This window comes from Embiotoca jacksoni, unplaced genomic scaffold, assembly GCF_022577435.1.
Source record: "Embiotoca jacksoni isolate LCO1_2020_lvr unplaced genomic scaffold, fEmbJac1.0.p SCAF_14, whole genome shotgun sequence".
Classification (NCBI taxonomy): Eukaryota; Metazoa; Chordata; class Actinopteri; family Embiotocidae; genus Embiotoca; species Embiotoca jacksoni.
In genome coordinates, this window is record NW_027185274.1 from 559,649 (window position 1) to 578,316 (window position 18,668).

At 41.6% G+C, this 18,668-nt stretch overlaps 1 protein-coding gene across 1 annotated transcript; it reads right to left on the reverse strand.

Annotated features, from left to right (window-relative positions):
• Window positions 1-1,296: 1,296 nt before the first annotated feature.
• LOC138196960 (A disintegrin and metalloproteinase with thrombospondin motifs 15-like) lies at window positions 1,297-17,560 on the reverse strand. Its single transcript, XM_069147354.1, has 8 exons — window positions 16,493-17,560; window positions 12,633-12,765; window positions 10,200-10,367; window positions 7,854-8,137; window positions 7,570-7,747; window positions 6,492-6,667; window positions 5,361-5,536; window positions 1,297-5,233 (listed from the first exon to the last, which is right to left on the reverse strand). The coding sequence occupies exons 1-8, from the start codon at window positions 17,435-17,437 to the stop codon at window positions 4,456-4,458; spliced, it is 2,838 nt and encodes a 945-aa protein (XP_069003455.1). The 5' UTR covers window positions 17,438-17,560; the 3' UTR covers window positions 1,297-4,455.
• Window positions 17,561-18,668: the final 1,108 nt, after the last annotated feature.

The following is an 18,668-nucleotide window of genomic DNA, read 5'->3' on the forward strand; positions in this document are numbered from 1 at the left end:
TTTGACTTTCCCCAGGTAGATAATGAAGTTAAAGAGGCACTTTGCAGACTTTTGTTCCTATTCTAAGGCCGTGGAAAAACAGTTGCAGAATCGGCAGCTCTTGAGGATCTGTTTCTGAGAAAGTCTGAGAAGATGAGTCGCAGGCCATCTCTTGACCAGCAGATATGTCCAATCAGGAAGTGGGAATTTGTTTGTGATAATGCACTTGAGGGACAGAACTGTCACTCATTTGTCCTGCAGTAAGATCCACACCTTCTTTAGCGTGTTTCTCTTCCTCACCTCCATCAGATTCCAGCTACATATCCCCTGGTTCTTAAAACGGATGTGTCAAAGGAGCTGGACATACTGCAACAACTCAGCCATGATGCCATTTTCCCCCAGTGGTCACTTGCAGTATTGCAACAAATAAAAGTCCCTGCACCCCAAAAAGCATTGTCCCCATGGACCATGTTATGAAAGAGATGACGCCTCCGACTGCAAAAAAAGTCAGTTGTTTTATTTTAGACATCATCGCAATATAAAGTCTACTGGCCGAGCAGGAACCTGCAGGGAGCAACGATGGAGGAAAACCTGGGAATTAGAAACCTTTTTTGTTTAAATTGCTTTATAGTGTAAGCATTCTATGAATCAAGTATCCAGCTGTTATAATATATCCATGCTTCTCATAACCAGCATGGTGTAAAGGCCCTGATTTATGGGTTTTCGCCACAATTTTCAAATGGCACGAGCCAGTTTGAGCATTTAATGCATATTTATAAACCTGCATTAAATACTGTGTAATATTAATAATAATTTAATATTAAATTCCACATGTTCTAAAATATTGACATTAGTATGGGCCATTAAACCCTTAGATTCTGAGGGTGTCCAAGTCTGAGAGACATCTGTCCAACAATGCATCAGGCTTACCGGGCAGACGTTGGCCAAGCCGGGTGTGTTATTACAGAATGTCCGGGACAACGGCGCTTGAATCAGCAAAATACCAAAGTGGACAAATGAATGAATGTGTTTTCATCTGCGGTCATGCTTCAGTTGGGAAGGAGCTTAGGTATCAAGACTGTCTCATGAGCTGGAAGGCTGCGTGTCGCAGCAGAAATGTGATGTAACGGATACTGCTGGAGCCATGGGTGATGTTCGAGAGCCATCCAGTGAAAGGTACAGGACAGATTTAGAGAGGGGAAGTAATGTTTCCTCATTGACTTAATGCAGAACATCTGTAGAATACCTGAAACAATTAAGTTTCAATCATGATTCATCACATAGTTATATTCTTATATATTCATACATACTTTATTTTATACAGCTAGATGAATGTATACATAGTATACAGTAAAAAAAAAAAACTGATAAAAATAACATTATCTGTACATGATGTGAAAAAAAACTAACTCTACATTACCATCTTTTAGATGGTAGAACTGGTCCCTCTGAACCAAAAAAGAAAGTGAAATACATTTTCTGTTGAAAGACATGTTGAGATTGTGTCCATCAAGGACAATGCAACCCCTCAAATACATCAATGTTCTGTGATGTTTGACATTTCAGGTGTCTGTCTGATTGTTGAACATCGTAAACTTGTGTAATGACCCGAGCACTTTTGAGTGTGACACCAAAACAGACTTTTATATCTAATATTTTACAACAGTTGATCACCTTCCTGTTAAGCTACACCTACCACAACTAAATGGTGTGGATTTCCCCCTTAATTTCCTTGTGGATTCGTTTCATAGGGAAAGCCTTTTTTTCCTGCTCTATACCATAAAGAAGAGGAGAGTAGCACTGAGGCAAATGGTTGAAACGTATACATTTTTGAATGTCTAAAATGCCACTAGTCAACAGGAATTTTACCCAGAGGATCACACCTATTCTGAACTACTGAAGTCCAACTGAAAAAAATAGAATGAACAACTTAATAAAATGAAGACCCAGCGTAGCAAGAACATTTGCTATGCTGGGTACTTAACTGGAGACAAAGGGCCAAGTAACGGTTTCCATTTTCAATTGTCTGGATGGTTTTCCTGTGGGTCCATGTGATATACATTTCGTCATTCGCCTTTGTTCACGAGGGCCCGTGCAGACCCCTCTGCAGAACCCTCTGGCCCTCAGCCCAAAATTTTTAAATATCTGCAAAGCAAAGTAAACTTTGTTACTTTGCTTTGCAGATATGAGGGTTTCATGCACCATAAGTACAAGGGTCAATCAAAAAGTTCTGCCACTGTTCCTGTTGTGCGCGAACGGAGCGCTGCACCCAGATGTGCACAGAGCAGGGGGGAAACAATAACATTTGTAGCCTAAATATTGTAAGTCATGCCGCTTGATCAACATCAGTACCTGAGTCAGGCGAGGTTTTGTGATTGAAGGAATGTGAAAATTTTATGTCACCAAGGACATCAGATACGAGCAGAGAATGCACATTAAATAGAATAGAAAGAAGTTGAAGAAAGCCAAATCTGGCAAGTAGGGTGGTGTGGAGCTTGTGTTGCTGCATGCGAGACGTTTGTGCGTTTCCAACACACCTACTATTGCACCACAGTTCACGTCATTTGCACAAAATATTTTCCCTCAGACACCTCAGAACGTCCCAGTTCTGTGATGACAGTCTGACCCTGGGGGACGAATTCACGGTGTATAACCCTGCCAATGTCAAAGAAAACCCACCTGGCTGCTGACCCGTCGGGTCTTCTTCGGTCTTGGATTGTGACGTTTTGCCACTGTTGAAACACGAATGTCACTTGAGGCACCTCGTACAGCTTATGGCTTCATTGCTGCTGGCTTTTTGAAGCATTTTAAGGGTCTTTCTTGCCAATTTCACAAAATTTGATGTGCGCTCTCTGCTCAGATCCATGGTGAATTAGTATTTTGAATAAATGCATACACGGCAGTGGTCACAAAACCATGTGTAACTTTTCAGAGCAGACATTTTGTCTTTTTGATTTAGCGAAAGCAAAGCTGCATTAATAATGGCTACATTCCAGATGTAGATCCTCCTTGTGTGCATATTGTTTCATGGCTTACAGGCACACTTATTGTAACTGGGCCATTATCAATACACCTGTGCTTTCCTTACTGTGATGAGTAAAAGAGTCGGCCGTGAAAAAAAGTATTTTGCTTTGCAGTTGCAAATTTATCAGCTAATCAGTTAGCTGACTAATCGTTTCAACTTTTGACCGCCTGATTTTAAGCCTCCTGAAGGTGAGGGTTTGTCAGTATGAAGATAACTCTAAGGTGGTGACACAGGTATACAGGGAGGGCACTTTGAGCAGGCCATGCTTCTGAGCAGCTCATGCAGAGCGGCGTTTTTCACGGTAGTAAGAGCTTTGCGGAGGGTTTGAACTCTTTGGCAACACAGAACAAACAGCTAAGCATTGGTTGATTTGCTTTACATAGAACAGACACATTACAAACAGACTACATTCACTGTATAGAATATACTCACAGTTTAGCTCTAAACAAACTAATTTCTCTCACAAAAATATCTTTCGATTTTTGGTCATGAATTGATGAATTCTTTGATTTTAATCGAATTTGTAAATATTGTATGAGGTGCGTAGGATATATTGTTGACCTCTTCACTTGGAAGAATGTCAAGCTGATCTGAGTTTGGTTTTTCTACAACTATCAACAATTAACTGCACCAAATGAAGAAAAATTTAAGAAAAAAAAGAAACTGCTTAAAGCAGTCAGGCCTTGAATATGATGGATACAGTACGGTGTTTCACATTTTGATCAGTTCCTCAGTGACATGAGAAGAATGTTAGTTCACAGATAAAATATCAGCACAGTGTACCAAGAAATGATGTATACGTGATCACTATCTCTGCATCTTTGTCCTCTGTACCCCTTTTCAATCCTTTGGCAATTAAATGTCAGCCATAAATGGATCAAGCACTAGGACAACATAAGTAGTCAGCTCAAACGGAATCGTAGGGGTCTCATACATCATACATAACTTCTCACTGTCCAGTCTTGTGAGTTACATGCCAGGGTTCATGTGGCTAACATGAGTCTTTCCGTAACTGTCTTGGCATGTCTGAATAAAGCTGTAAAGAAATTTTTTTGAATGACCGTCACTTTGAAAACTTGATAAAGCAGCAATGTTTAAGTATTCCATGCCCCAAAAGGGCTTCTGTTCATGCACAAGCCATCAGTTCTGGTAGAGGTAGACTAACCATTAGTCAAACCTGCCATAGATGGTTTGATATTTTACGAGAAGACAGCTGTCATTGTTATCTCTGATGTAAACAATTGTCTGTCTTTTCAGACGATGGAGGAAGACCCTCTCCGTCTCCACTGACTGTCGTTAAAAGTTGCAGACACCCCTTCGGACACAATCAGGCGGTGTTCAATTTGGACCCAACACAGCATTGGAATCATTATGCTGATCTGGGCCAAGGTTCATGTCAAATGTTCACTTTGACTGCCAAAAATAAGTCCCGACGCGATGTCTGCTCTGCTCTAGCATGGCCTCAGGTTGCACAGGTCCAGTTCCTGAGGCTTCCTCCTTCCAGAGCAGTGGTCTCTGGGAAGATTCAGACCGTTCTCTGTCATGCAGAGCACTGGCCGCCTTTTAAAGCCCCTCCCACAGGACTTGGAGCAGTGGGACCAGGTCCCTACGTCCCATATGGGACACGGATCCCCACACGCCCTCACTGCTACAGGCCTGTCAGCACTGTCACAGTCTGCTGCAGGGCGTCCCTCAATGCTCTGGCACTGTACCAGCCTGTTCTGCAGACCATTCCCACAAGTCACCGTGCAGGAATCCCATGGTCCCGTCACCCAGTCACTGACCGGCCTCTTACCCATCAACTGCTTCTTAGCTTCTATTTTGTTGCTATCAGCCAAGACACTGTTCTGCGCTTTGTGACTTTTTTCCTCTTTCCGCAGAGTCTTCTCCTCTTTGCTCTCCTTAGAAATGTAGAATGAGTAGCGCACTCTGGGAGGAGTCATCTTCCCAACCGAGAGCACCTCCACAGTTAGAGGCTCCTGCAGGGGTCTGGCGGCCTGAAGAATCTCCACAGATGTGGAGGTGCCGCTGTAGCGGAGCAGGCTGCCCTTCACCAGCATGTCGCGCTCTGCGGCTGATACCACGTAGTTGCCATTCAGGAGGTACTTGCCATGGCGATTCTTCACAGCTAGATAGTTCTCGTCACTGACCATTCCTCGGTACCCGCGCTGACGGATGTCAACGTTGGAAGCACCAACAGGCAGCATCACTACAAAGTTGTAGCCATGACTGGAGAGAAGAGGCAAGATGTCATATATTAATGATGCTATCGAACAATTTGGAGTTTTATCCGGACATATATTGAGACAAATTCACAGAATATAACACTTAAGACTTGTCTATGCAGACTACTTACATAGGCTTGGTGAACATTCCTGAGACCTTTTTGCAGCCCTGGTTATCACCACCGCACACACCACACTTGTCAAACTTCCTGTTGGAGTCCAGCTTGCCATCGCAGCCTGCCTTGATGCATTTTCCCTGAACGCACACAGCTGGGGTGTCGGGAGAGCAGGGTGTCCCATCCACCACCTGCCGGATTTAGGTCACACATTACATCACATGCATTACATGTGTGTCGGGCCTACCAGGCTTTACACACTTTATTCCTCTGACTAAACAAACATAATGAAACAAATAGGTTAAATAACCAGAGGTAGCACCAGAGGGATTGTGCAGAGTCCTTCAGTGTAACTAAATCTTGGCTCGTATTTCTGTTACAAGCTTTTTTCCCTGCTGAATGCATAAATAGTCGCTGACAAGCCACAGCTGAGAGGTGATACTGTCCCTGCATGTTTCCCTTTCTCACCACTCCATCTATCCTCTACTACCACCAATACATCCCCTCACATTGCTTTGTATCTAATGAAAAATGCCATTACTTCTTGCATCGTGGAGGAGGGCCAAAACATACACACTAACCTCTTAAACATTTGTGAACAAAGATGCTCAGTATTTCGACATAAATGTCTCAACTCCACCTCTCATTAGGCTTTGACTCATGACTCACGAGGTGCTTACTGGCGAGGAGTTCATTGCAGTAGTTGATACCCACTTAGCTCAGAATATTAAGAGGATTCCTTCATTTAATGTCAAGGGTTTTTAGACATACCCAAGTGTGGCAGAACTTTGTTTTTTACTCAGCAGCATAAATAAAGCTGACAACATTGCAGCATTGTAACGTGTGAAGCCTGCAATACTATTTGCACAACAGCTGGCAGTTATCATGCAAACCAGCCTCCAGATGGTCAGGTAATTAAGTTCTGCTGGTAATATGAAAGAAGTCATTATGTCATTTGCCTCGATGTCATTGCTGTTTCTCTGCTTCATTGGAACAGCATTCACACAGAGCTGTCTCGTACATAGAATTGATGTTCTTGACCCAACTAATTTTTTTCAGGGAGAAACAGTTGATATAAAACAGATACAATCACATTGTGTTTGCTTGGAGGAATGGTTAAATGAACATAGTAAATCTGATGCATACCTTCGGAGCAAGGACATAGAAGTATCCGGTTCCATTGGCACGACAGATGAGCTTGCATTTGTCTTTGGGAGAGATGCCTGAATACTTGGGAACCCAAACTACAGAGGAGCCCAGCCTGTTGGTGTTCAGGTTCAAGCCATTAAACGCTTCACACTGCTCCTCACGGAAGCTCTTACCTGGAGATGAAAAAAATTAAAATTGGGTCCCTAATTTTAGACGAGGTGGATAAAAGCAGGCTTCTAATTTCTAGCTGGTGACCAGTGACCGCACTTCTTCCGAATAACGCATCCTTATTGGGAACAGAAATCAGATTAATTTGGAAACTATTGGAGCAACCTTTAACCAATCAGCATTGGTCACCATATACTGTACGTTGTGTGCCATTGCCACTGTTGTTGTTGAGAATACTTCAACATCATCGCTTTTAACCACCCCCAAAGGTCACTAATTAGTCTGTGGTTGAGAAAACCTAAATGATAACAGGGTTTCCAGGCTACAATCACAGTGAAGACTAAAGACATGAGCAATAATCAGGCGTAGCTAGGCTAAGTTTTACCAAATAAAGTGATAACTCACTTGCAGATTTTATCGGCTTTAGTTAACTACCTAGAACTTAAGTTCTATGAGTTGGTTGAAAACAGCATTTCTGAATATAAAATACTTAACTTCCATACTTGCTCTTATTTTCGAGCTCTATTACACTTGTAAGAGAAAAGATGCTTAGGATGAGGACGAACTGATGTTTGGAGAATGCAATGATATTTTGGGTAACTTTGGGTTTAAGTGCTGGACTGTAAACTTCCCGAATAGACCAGGAAGAAGCTTCCTCACCATGGTTAAATAATGCTATTTACATAATTTTCTAGCTATTTATGGTAACTAATAAGACCTCTCAGCGAATGTGTTTTAAAGAAGTTACAACTAAACATGTTAGGTTTAGTTTAACTTTTTTTTTTTTTTTTTTTTCGTTTTGGGTGCCTATTATTGATGCTGAGGTATATTTGGACAGTGGTTCTGAGGAGGGGTTTAGTGATTGCTCAGTTGCAGCCTTTAACGTGTGTCGGGGACTGTAGTGTACCTGTATCAGGACAAGGGTTGAGGTTACAGGAGCGATATTTGATGCGAAGGCCGTAGCAGTATTTGCCTCCATTCTCTGGGACAGGGTTGTCACATTCTCTCTTGGCCAGCTGAACTCCCCCACCACAACTTCTGGAACAGTCTCCGTATGCACCCCACTTCCCCCACCGCCCATCCACCTGAGACCACAGAAAAAATAACAGGCACAATATTTTTTCAGTCTGTGATTAAAAAATAAAATGACCAAGCCAGCCGGGCCACTGCTTTCTTTTCACACTTTCTCACTTTGGTGTGCACAGTGCTGTTCTTATCGGCGCAAGCTCCTCGGTAGCAGACCTTGCCGTTGCCACAGTTTGTGCCGTCCGCCCAGGGGAAGTGACGGGTTTGGCAGACCAGCTGTCCGCGGGCTTTCCCAGTGCACCAGAGCTTGGAGCAGGGCTGCATATAGGGGCAAGGTTTGGAGCTGTGGCCAAAAGCGAGCTCGCACTGGCGGTGCAGGCTGTAGCTAAAGCCGGGCAGGTTGTCTGGGAGGGACAGCTGCTTCTGCGGCTGGTCCAGCAGACAGTCTCCTGCAGAAACGAACAGTGTTGAGGTAATGAAGTTATGTAAATAATTTACAAAAATTATAGGTCATTGTAATTTATGACATTCACTGAGACCAAACATAGAAGGAAAAGTAAACTGTGGACTTGGTTGTGGGCATACAACTCAGCACTTTGTCTTAATTTAAAAAAATAAATAAGACTCCATCATACAGAATCCACTTGCAGTCACTTGTAAGATTTGGCATGAGGAGAACAAGCTGAATGATATATTACTACAATGAATGGTACACTATATGGAATATGGATATCATCAGCATCTGAAATTACAGCTCAAGGGAAATTTAGTTCTGGGATCCACTTCGGTCTCTTCCATGTATTTACTGCACGCTGCGAATTGTTGAGGGTCATAAGAATCAGGTATCAACGATTAGTTAAGTAACTACAATTAGTTTTTTTCTTTCTGACTTACAAATCTGAAATTCACTCTTAAATTACCAAAATGTGTCTATTCTCATCCACACCTCCAACATAAAAAGGCAACAAAATGAACCCAGATACCACATCAATAATGTCCTTTTTTAAAGTCTGACCGGCAAATACCTGAAGACACTCAGTTCAAAGCTTTCTAAGCTAAGAGGAAACAAACTTGATGATGTGTCATTTTGAGTTTAATGCCAAAACAAGATTTCTTGCCAAATATCCAAATTCCCATCATGAATTTGTCTGATAGAAAAAAAACACCCTAAGCCTTTTGTTTAGACCAATGACATAGCAACTACCAAAAATCCTCTCAAATTGACATTGTTCATTATGTTCTTACTTCATTGTTATTGTGATTGGTCCCTTTTTGCTTGCTGCTGCTATAAACAAGGTTCATGAGGGCAATAAGTGAACCAAAACAGTAAATGTTTGGTACAGCAGGAAAACAAAATCCCGAAGCTAAGAGATAATAAAACACTCTGCCGGGAACTCCAAAGGAACCTGCAAAGTCATGTTATAATTCCCTGTTTCATGTTGTTACATGAAAATATTTTATACAAGGGGAAATCAAAAAGTTAAATGACTTCTCTGGTTCCGCATGTACTGTGCACACTACCGTGATGTGATGGAGCAGAAGGAAGCTTCGTGAGTAAGTCTTCCAAATTTTACAAATTGCTTGATCAACATCAGTGGCTTAGTTAAGTACAATTTGGCATGTACATATTTGCAATTTCAACATGGACTTAGGCAGACAGCATGCATCAAATCTTGTGTGAAACCCAGGTAATAGAGACCCTTGAAATGCTTTGGAAAGTCTATGGCAATGAAGCAAAGATTGAAAGATATTCACATTTCAATAATGGTACAACGTCACTGTTCAAGACCGAAGAAGGTGTATCAGGTCAGGAGCGCAACCAGGTGGGTTTTATTGACATCCGTGGGGTTGTGCACCATGAGTATATCCCCCAGGGAAAGAAAACTATCGGTGCAAACAACATGACAACGCTCCCTGTGACTTCTATCTTTTTTCAAAAACTTTGACCCTTTGCTTCAGTTTCAGGTCCATGGTGACATTGCAAATACGCATGTACCAGTGGTCACAAAATCCTCAGTAACTCAGATACTAATATGGATAAAGAGACACCAAGTGAAATAGCCAGCTTTGAGCTACCTTAAAGTGTAGCTCTCGGTTAGTTTTTCAAAATCAAAATGAAGCCTCTCTTGTTTTGTCTGACTTGTCATGTTAGACATGTTGCTATTTGTACCCTCTTGCTATTGCATTTTATTGTGTTATTGTCTGTGATGTGTGTTTGAAGTTGTATTTCTTAAAATAAACTACTATGACTTTTTTATTACTTTAAGATGCTTGTGAGGCACGATTTGTTTGAAGCCAAATAGACATATCAGTGAAAACAGATAGAATAGAAATATTTTTGGCTTCAAGTACCAAAAATTAAAAAAAAATAAAAAATAAAAAAAACAGTGCCAAGGTCTGTTTTTTGTGGGTACAATTATATTGCTACCAGCTGAAAGCTGGATGATGAAGCCTGGACAGAATTAGTGATCTATCTGAGTCCAGAAAGACATAGAGGAAGTGTTTACTAACCATGACCTCTGTCCAGGAACTCAGTAATGATGGCTGCACTGCACATAGACCAGGGTCGGCTCCTGTCTATCTGAATCAGCGTGGGAGACATCATATGGTTGTCCTTTAGTTTCCCAAATACCTCCTCACATGCCTTCACATTGTCGTGGGGCATGTTGAAGACGTGGCCTGAAGGGAGAGGGTGGGAAAAGAGACATCATGGTCACAACTTTAGATTCAAGTAGTTGTTTTTAGTCAAACAGGATTTGAACGAGTTACTGGGAAGACACAGTGAAGTTACGGTGAGAGGGAATTATGAAAATATTAGCACAATTAAAGACAAACTTTTTACCAGACATCAAAATACACATAAGGCAAAAGGAACTCTTGACTGATTTGAAGCTGATGTCATAGCAGACAGGAATGCAGTTGTAAATGGGAGTATAATGCATGGCATACATCCACGTACTAAACCAGGCCTGACAGGGGAATTTAGTTCCCAAGGAAATAATTTCATTCCCTAAATGTGAACATGCAGTAATTTTCCAAAAGAAAAAAGAAAAACACAAATTGTGGTTTTAACATGTTTAATCATGAGACTGGATCATTTTGAGGGGGAAATTGTGTAATTACTTAACATACATGAGGACAGTGTAAACCAATGCCTCTCTTGGGCCTCAGGAGTTACTTGTGCATCTGGTTTCATGCACAAGCCCTGCTTTTATTTTATTTTACAGCCTTTTCAACCACTGATTATTGAAAATGCTCAAAAAACTGTTACTTTGACATAGAAGTTTGTAAAACCACATGCATCATCTATTAAGCAGCATCAAAATACAGTGTCGGGCATGAACGAATATGCAGTGTTTCACTTCATCTCTTTTTCATTTTGACCTTTGACAGATTTAAACAGTTAATTTAGCTGCAATTAGAAGGATATTTTTGGTCAAATATGTCCATAATATCAATCTAAATAACAAAAACTAGAGGTACAGTATGGAGAAAAAAATAACTTATTGGAAGTTGAGGTGCTGTACAATCAACATATTTGATCAAGTTATATGACATTTAAATAAAACTTGTGAATTTTGATCTCAGAATTTTTAGGTGGATTCCATGTGGTCAAGTTGGGAAACAACCCAAAATAGCTAGCTAGTTAGCAAGAGTATTAGAAACTGTTTTAAATGTTATAAAAGTAAACTTTTAAAAAAAATGCACTTATTAGCTTATGAGAGCGAGAGTTGTTACCAACATCATGGGTGTTTATTACACGCTTAGCAGAAAAGGTGGAGGGGAAAGAGGTAGCCTGGCTATATCCAAAGTGAAAAACGATGCTGATCAGCATCTCTAAATGTGTCTTATATACACAACATATCTTGTTTTTTAAATCCCTATAAAACAAATGGGAAATTAACATTTTAGAGGAAGTTATATGAGCATGACTGTCAAAACCTTGGGAAGCTGTGCACGGTTATGTAGCTGTTGTTTGCCACAAAATACTAAGTGGAATATAACTTCTCACGTTTCTTTACTATGTTAAAAGGATATGTATAATTCATCAGCTTTAAAGGTGTTGACAGGAATTTATTTTTTTACAAACTTTGAATAAAGCAAAGCTGTTCCCCCATCGTTCTGTGTTTATGCTAAGCTGGGCTATCCATGTCCTGGCTCCAGTTAATGCTCAGACATGGTATTAATCTTATCATGTCACTCTCAGAAAGAAATCTAATACCTACTACATATCCCAAAATGTTTAACTATCCTTATGTCATTTGCACCCCAGATGTAAAGAGACAGCCGCTGGTCAACATGGCAGATCAGAGATAGGGGGAAACTTTTTGGTAATACAAAGTGTCTCCTCAACAGCCATGAATGAATGAACTGAACATGCCAGTAATATTTCCTTTGCTTGCATTCCCATTTTTCTGCTGTCATAGCATCACAGACAAGCTCGACTGTTTATGATATCATGTGAAATCGTTTTTATAGATTTTTCAAACACGTATTTCTCACTTGCCATTTGCAGCTGCTGGTGCGCAAAGTTACGTGCTGCAGCTGTAGTATTGAACATGCACTGATGTCTGTGAGACCCAGAGACCTGCTGGTTCTGATTCTGTTCACCCACAAAGATCGGGGAGACTGATTGACGAACAGAACATCCGTTTGAATATAATAATAGCTGGTTGGGTTGAAACCCTGCAGTCCTCTAAGGACCAGGACTGAGAACCACAGCAATAAAGATCATTCGGAAAGTTGTAAAGCCTTCAGGCCAGACCGGTTATGAACGTATGCGTCTGTCAAATCCAACTGCAGAATTCCTTTGACATCTTAAGCTGAGGTTATATGCAGCTCTTCGCCTTGAGCATACGTCGCTCTGCGGCCAAATGTGCATTAGCATAAATCTGAAATGCATCATGTGAGTGTTCAGCCCCTGCCGTTGAACAACTTTCTTACCAAGTTCATGAGCAGTTGTGAAAGCAGAGGGTAAGCCGTCATCCTCAATGACAGAGCAGCTCCTCTTCGGGTCACACATGGTCCCAACGTCGGCCATCCCAAGCGTGTCACAGGTTGTGGCACCGCAGAGATCCTGGTGACACAGGGACAAATCTGTGACTTGTGAAGACTGCATTTCTTTATTCTTATTGGAAGCCTGAGAAATCTGATTGGACTCGAGCCATGCTCCAAACATGTTTTGTGTGGCTGGGCTGTGAGCTCCAGAGGGAACAGACCATGAAAGGCACTAATGTAAAGCATATGGGACTTTGATTTGCTTGCTTATTCTCTGTTCTTAAAATAAATTAAAGCACAGGGTCAGGAGAGATAGGCTGCCACACATTTCCTCTTGGTGTTTCTCTAAGGATGTGTAGGGAGATACCTGCAACACATAGCCCAGGGTAAAATAAATCCACATCAACTCCACTAATCATTAACTTTGTTGCTACTTCTTTCTATAGTTTATTTATGTTTACATATATTGTTAGTTATCAAACAGCTTAAAGTCAACTGCTGGACTGGACTGCTCATGAACATCTGGTAGGATGTTACACAACTTTTTTTGTTTTCTTCCTTTGCAATTTAACAAGGGTACAAACAAACAAGAATGAATCTGGTGCTGATTTGCACTTTTCAGTGTTTTACCAAATTGTCCTTACAGTATAATGTCTCTGGCATACCTCGTCTACCAACAGCAGAAAGTATTGATTCAATGTACAGCCAATTCAAAATTATTTGCTTTATGTATTCAATATTAAGTATACCACGCTGTTGTTATTTGCTCCCAGTTATTTTAAAGATTTCACACAAATAGAGTTCGTTAAAAAAAAATGCCAAAACAAAATACATTACCCAACAACTATCTTAATGCTGCCTGTGTTCAGAGCAAAGTGCATCCCACAAATCAGTTCGGTCTGCTCCACCAGTTTAATGCAGTGGTCATTTGTAAACTGGTTTTAAGTTCTAGATAACTTCTCCCTCAAGTTAAATGCTTTATCAGTGGTATCACTTCAGCTCCTCTGTGTGCACGTCATCAGACTAATTGTAATACTGCACGGATTCTGCTTTATTATGTGTAAATTAAACTAGAAAATCTTCTGAGCTTTAAAAAACTCTGATAAAACCTTGAAGTAGTACTTGAAGTCTTAGTGGGTACTTAGGCAAGACAACAATTACTGGAAGTAGGACCTTGACTACTCCCAAATACCACAAGTGAGTGTACTGGGATGGACCAGGTTTTCAAAAACAAGTTTCCCTCTAAAAGTAAATCTCTCACTACTTTGGTCCAGACTGAAATATCTCAACAATGGTTGGATGGTTTCCCATAAAATTGACGACACACATTCATGATCCCAGAGGAGGAAACCTTTTGACTTTGGGGATTTTCTGACTTTTCCTCAAGGTCGTTTTTTGTGTCTTTAAATGAACTTCCTCAACAGCCATTGGATGGATGAAATTTGTTACACATCTTCACGTCCCCCTCAGAAACAACAGTGATATGAGGGGAAATCAAAAAGTTCTAAGACTGTTCCTGCTGCATGAATGGATCACATTGTGCAGGGGGATGCTCTAACCTCCGTGAGTAAATATTCCAAGGTCGGTGTCTTGATCGACACCTTTTTTTGATCATTTGTAAGTCTATCTGCAATTTCACAACGGACTTGAGCAGCGAGTGCACATAAAATTTTGTGTCAAACTATAGAAATGCACAACAGACACCCTTTAAGTGCTTCTGAACGCCTACAATAATGATGCAATGAGGCAGGGGAGGAGTTTTAAATTGGCATTAGTGTTTCCTGAGGGCCAAAAGTTCACTGTCCAAGATCAAAGAAAGTGCATCAGGTCAGGAGCGCAACCAGGTGGGTTTTCTTTTACATTCTACAAGCTATGCACAGGATCAGACTGTTAATGGCAAGTTCTGCTGTGATGCTCTGAGGAATCGGAGGGATTCCGCGTTTCTAACCCTCAACAACAAGACCGTGTGTAACTCAGGTGCTGATGTTGATCGAGTGAAACTCGGAATGCTTCCTCATGAAGTTTATTTATTTCTGCTCCGTGCACGTGACAGTTCTGCGCTTCATTCGTGCGCAGCAGCAGCTGTCACTTAACTTTTTGATTGTCCCTCATAACTTTGGCCCATGCTTTGATTTATGGCAAACTTTCTGCATAATGAATCACATTTCCATCAGCCTCAGCTGTACTTCATGTTTGTTTCTCCCTTAGCAAATGATAGCATACAAACATGCAACATTAGGATGGGGAACATGGTAAACATTACACCTGCTTAACATCAACATGACATCATTGTTATTTTGAGCATGTTCACAGGCTGGCGTTAACATTAAGCTCAAAGCACCACTGTGCTCACATACGGCTGGAGACTCTCATCTTGGCGTTCAACACAACAGGAAAAATTGAGAGCTTTTTTCCACTGGAACAATTCATTATTATTGGAATAATGGTCCTGAAGCATTGATTATCAGTGACATCGATCTGTTCTGAGGCTTATTGGATGTGTGTAGAACTTCTTTTGTCTCAGCTTCAATATTTCTGGCCAGGAATTATGTTCTGTCAACAAGTGATTTTGTTGTGGTTAGAGAAGGCTAAATATGAACACCTACTGTAGTTGATGATGAACCTGTTAATCCAAGTGTTACATTGAGGCCCAGCGATGGCCAGAAGCACCCTCTGCCAGCCATGTGTATTCCACACCATTTCCTCTCCGTAACCTATTACAAGGTTTTTTCCAACGGAGCAGCTGTACTCATTGTGCCCTACAAGGACAACAACACCAGACCTGGATTTTCCTCTATATAATAGCCCTCACTGTAAATAAGGGATCTTTCCTGGCACTGGGATGATTCTTCTCCCTTTCTGACCTTGAAGTGTTATTGTATGTTGCTATGCAGTGAAGGACAAAAGACGTGTATCAGATGGTGAGCCTGAGCCAAACTGAACCTAATGGAAAGCTAGCAGCAGTGATGACCAGGAATCAAAGGGGGAGACAGGGAGAAGTTCGTAACTATGGAGGAAAATGTACTCGCTAGTGGCCACATGGGATCATCTGACAGCTGTGACCAGGCTGGATGCTTTAGATAGTGTCAGCTTACATCAGCTTGAAAGCATGAGGAACTCCTTTAAATGTTCAGTGGATTCTTATTAAATGTTATTATAGGTAGATAGTGATCCCGTTCTTAAGCAGACGTTCCGTTCTTAAGTGAGGTCTTTTACGGAAAGAACTGGCTCAGTTGGTCTTTTCCAGTGACTCATTGCAACAGCCAATACACAAGTAAAGGGTTGGGACCTGTAGAGCTGTGCAAATGACAGCTACCACAAAAGTTCATGGATGGATTACTGAACCAACTGAGCACAAACTCAGACGCTTGAATGGGCTCCTGGGCCGGAGCATATATAAAGTCATATTAAAGGTCATAGAGATTCTTTACAATGATTAGGAGATGACCACAAAGACATGAAACAACCACAGCAACACGAGATGACTCAAAAGAGACACAAAGAGAGACAAAACAACAAAGACACAAAGTAAACATGACAAGACACAAATCCACCAGACACATGAAATGACCACAAAGGTTAACACAGTTATGTCTCACTATATTAACCCAAGGGAAACATGGTGAGACCTAACACAACTCCAAAGAAACATAAAGGGAACACTCAGAGACAAAAAAGAAGTACAAACAGATGCAAAAACACCTCAGACCCAAAATCACCAGCAAAATAACTAGGTGGGGGACCTTTTACGTGTTTGTGCCCAGAGTTCAAGTCTCTCAATGCAACTCATCATGCCCTCTGCTTACCTGTTTGGTGAACAGAATGGCTGTGTCCCAGTACTCGGGGTGCTTGTCACTGTGTTTATTCAACTTCTTCTGCCAGGAGCAGAAGTTGCGCAGAGTCAGGGCAGCATTACTGGAAACCTTAGGTCCCTTGTCAGCTTCATTCATCACCATGAAGCCAACCACCACTATGTTTATGGAGTTGAGAATGCTGGGGTGCTTGTAAAGCCTGGCTGCTACTGACATCAGGGTCAGGAGATAATGCTTCAGGTCATCCCCGTGAAATTTAGCCATAGATTCATCTGCCACCACCAGCACCTCCACAAACCTGGGGATGGAGGCAAACCGTTTTGACCTTCCCAGGGATTTCAACACAGTTTCTGTTACGCCATCAATCGCCACTTGGCTCATGTACTTGTATTTCTCCAGGGAAACGGTGAAGTTGGTGTTAGGTGTAACTCCACACCTGCTGGTGAAGTTGCCGCCTGAGTGCGCAGCGCGTCTCCGGCGGATAATATGCGTCCTATCAGGGGAGGCAGCTGATGCGTCCTCAGTCCTGGTCTGGCTGATGAGATACTCCATGCCGTTATAGGAGAACCCCCCCTGCAGACCTTTGCACAGGCTAAGTGCAGCAAAGGAGTCCGGGTCTTCGTTGACATTACCGGAGTAGAAGCATTCCCTGAGGTCAGCAGCTGCAGAGGCGGTGGATGCTGAGGAGTCACTCTCAGGCAATACGCTGCCAGGTGCAAAGAAACTAGAATCCGGTGTGAGGTGGAGGTAAAATTCCTGCTTGAATGCACTGAGTCTAAAAGAAATCTGTCTTTCACTCATCTGCTCCGCATGCCGGTGCAGATGCTTTTCATGATCCACGCGAACAGGTTTGCAGAAATCTATCTCCATGCAACATGTTAGCTTCAAGTAAAGTAAGGACTGTGTGAAAATAAGAAAATAATTTATGAGTACAGCCATCTCTGCTCTTGCTCAGGAGAGTAAACTGTGTAATTTAGCTGCGGTGCATTTGCATGTAGCAAGAAGTTGTGCGCAATGGCACCGAGCTCCGCTTGTGTCTCCTCAAAAAAACTATTCACCCGCGCTTCCTTGCAGCTTCTTTCCCGTCTAACACCGTTTCCTCTCTGGACACCAACTTCTCTGAGCTGCTGAGCTTTAAAGTCGTGCACAAACACCAACGATCGCTGTTGAATGAAATCTGAGTACATACGCAAGAGAGAGCTCATTGGTCATGCTTCTCGGTTTGTACTGCAGACCGCAGCCTCTTGTAACTCTCCAAATATTATTGTTTCTGTACAGCATGTGCGACAGGAGTTGGAGCATCACCACCCCTCCCACTGCACAGACTCAGTGCAATGGGAGTAAACACACAAGGAGCCAAAGGCAGCTGCACCGAGATTGGTCAATGTTGGAGGTTTGGCATCTTTCCATTAATTTTTGAGTTCTGCTGCTGAAACATAACCTTCAAAATGTCACCTTAATGGTGGAACATAACTCTGTAATTTCTAAAGAAAAAAAAAGTGATTTATAAATTTAATTTCTTTCTATTTTCCATAAATGTAAAAACACATTAAATCAGTTTGAGTTAATAATGTAAACACCGACATACAAGCAAACATTTTTCTTTTCTGTCATTTTGCAGATGACAACTTTCAAAGGCCATTACCCAAACTTAAATGTGGGCAAACAGCGACACCTGTTCGCACCTGAAGTCCATTGGCGCTTCAGCTCGGGATCCAGTTCGTTGTGCTCTGGCGCTATCTGCCGGTTGATGAGTTAAACTGCGTCTCGGGGATCATCTTGATTGCTTAAAGTTTGGGCATTCGCCTGGCTCCAAGTCTATTGAATAAAGTAATTCACATGGAGCCTGGCACGACATGTGTTTAGTCTTTTAATACAGCAGAAACATTTTAAAGGAAACAGCTCCATGAATAAAATGTTTCTATAGTGGAGCTGGAAAGAAACAAGCTGTTCCGGATATGTAGGACTAAATGGCACTCTAAAATTGGACACACTGGATTTTTTTGTTTTTGTTTTAATTTAAAATTGTATGAAAAGCCATGCTATATCTTGATATTAAAAAAACTTTCCACAAAACGATTTTGTTTTGAAAACCCCAAACCCACCCAATGAAATACTAATATTTCTCTTGTGGGTCCAGTAATGTGATTCAACATTTGCCAGTGTTCAA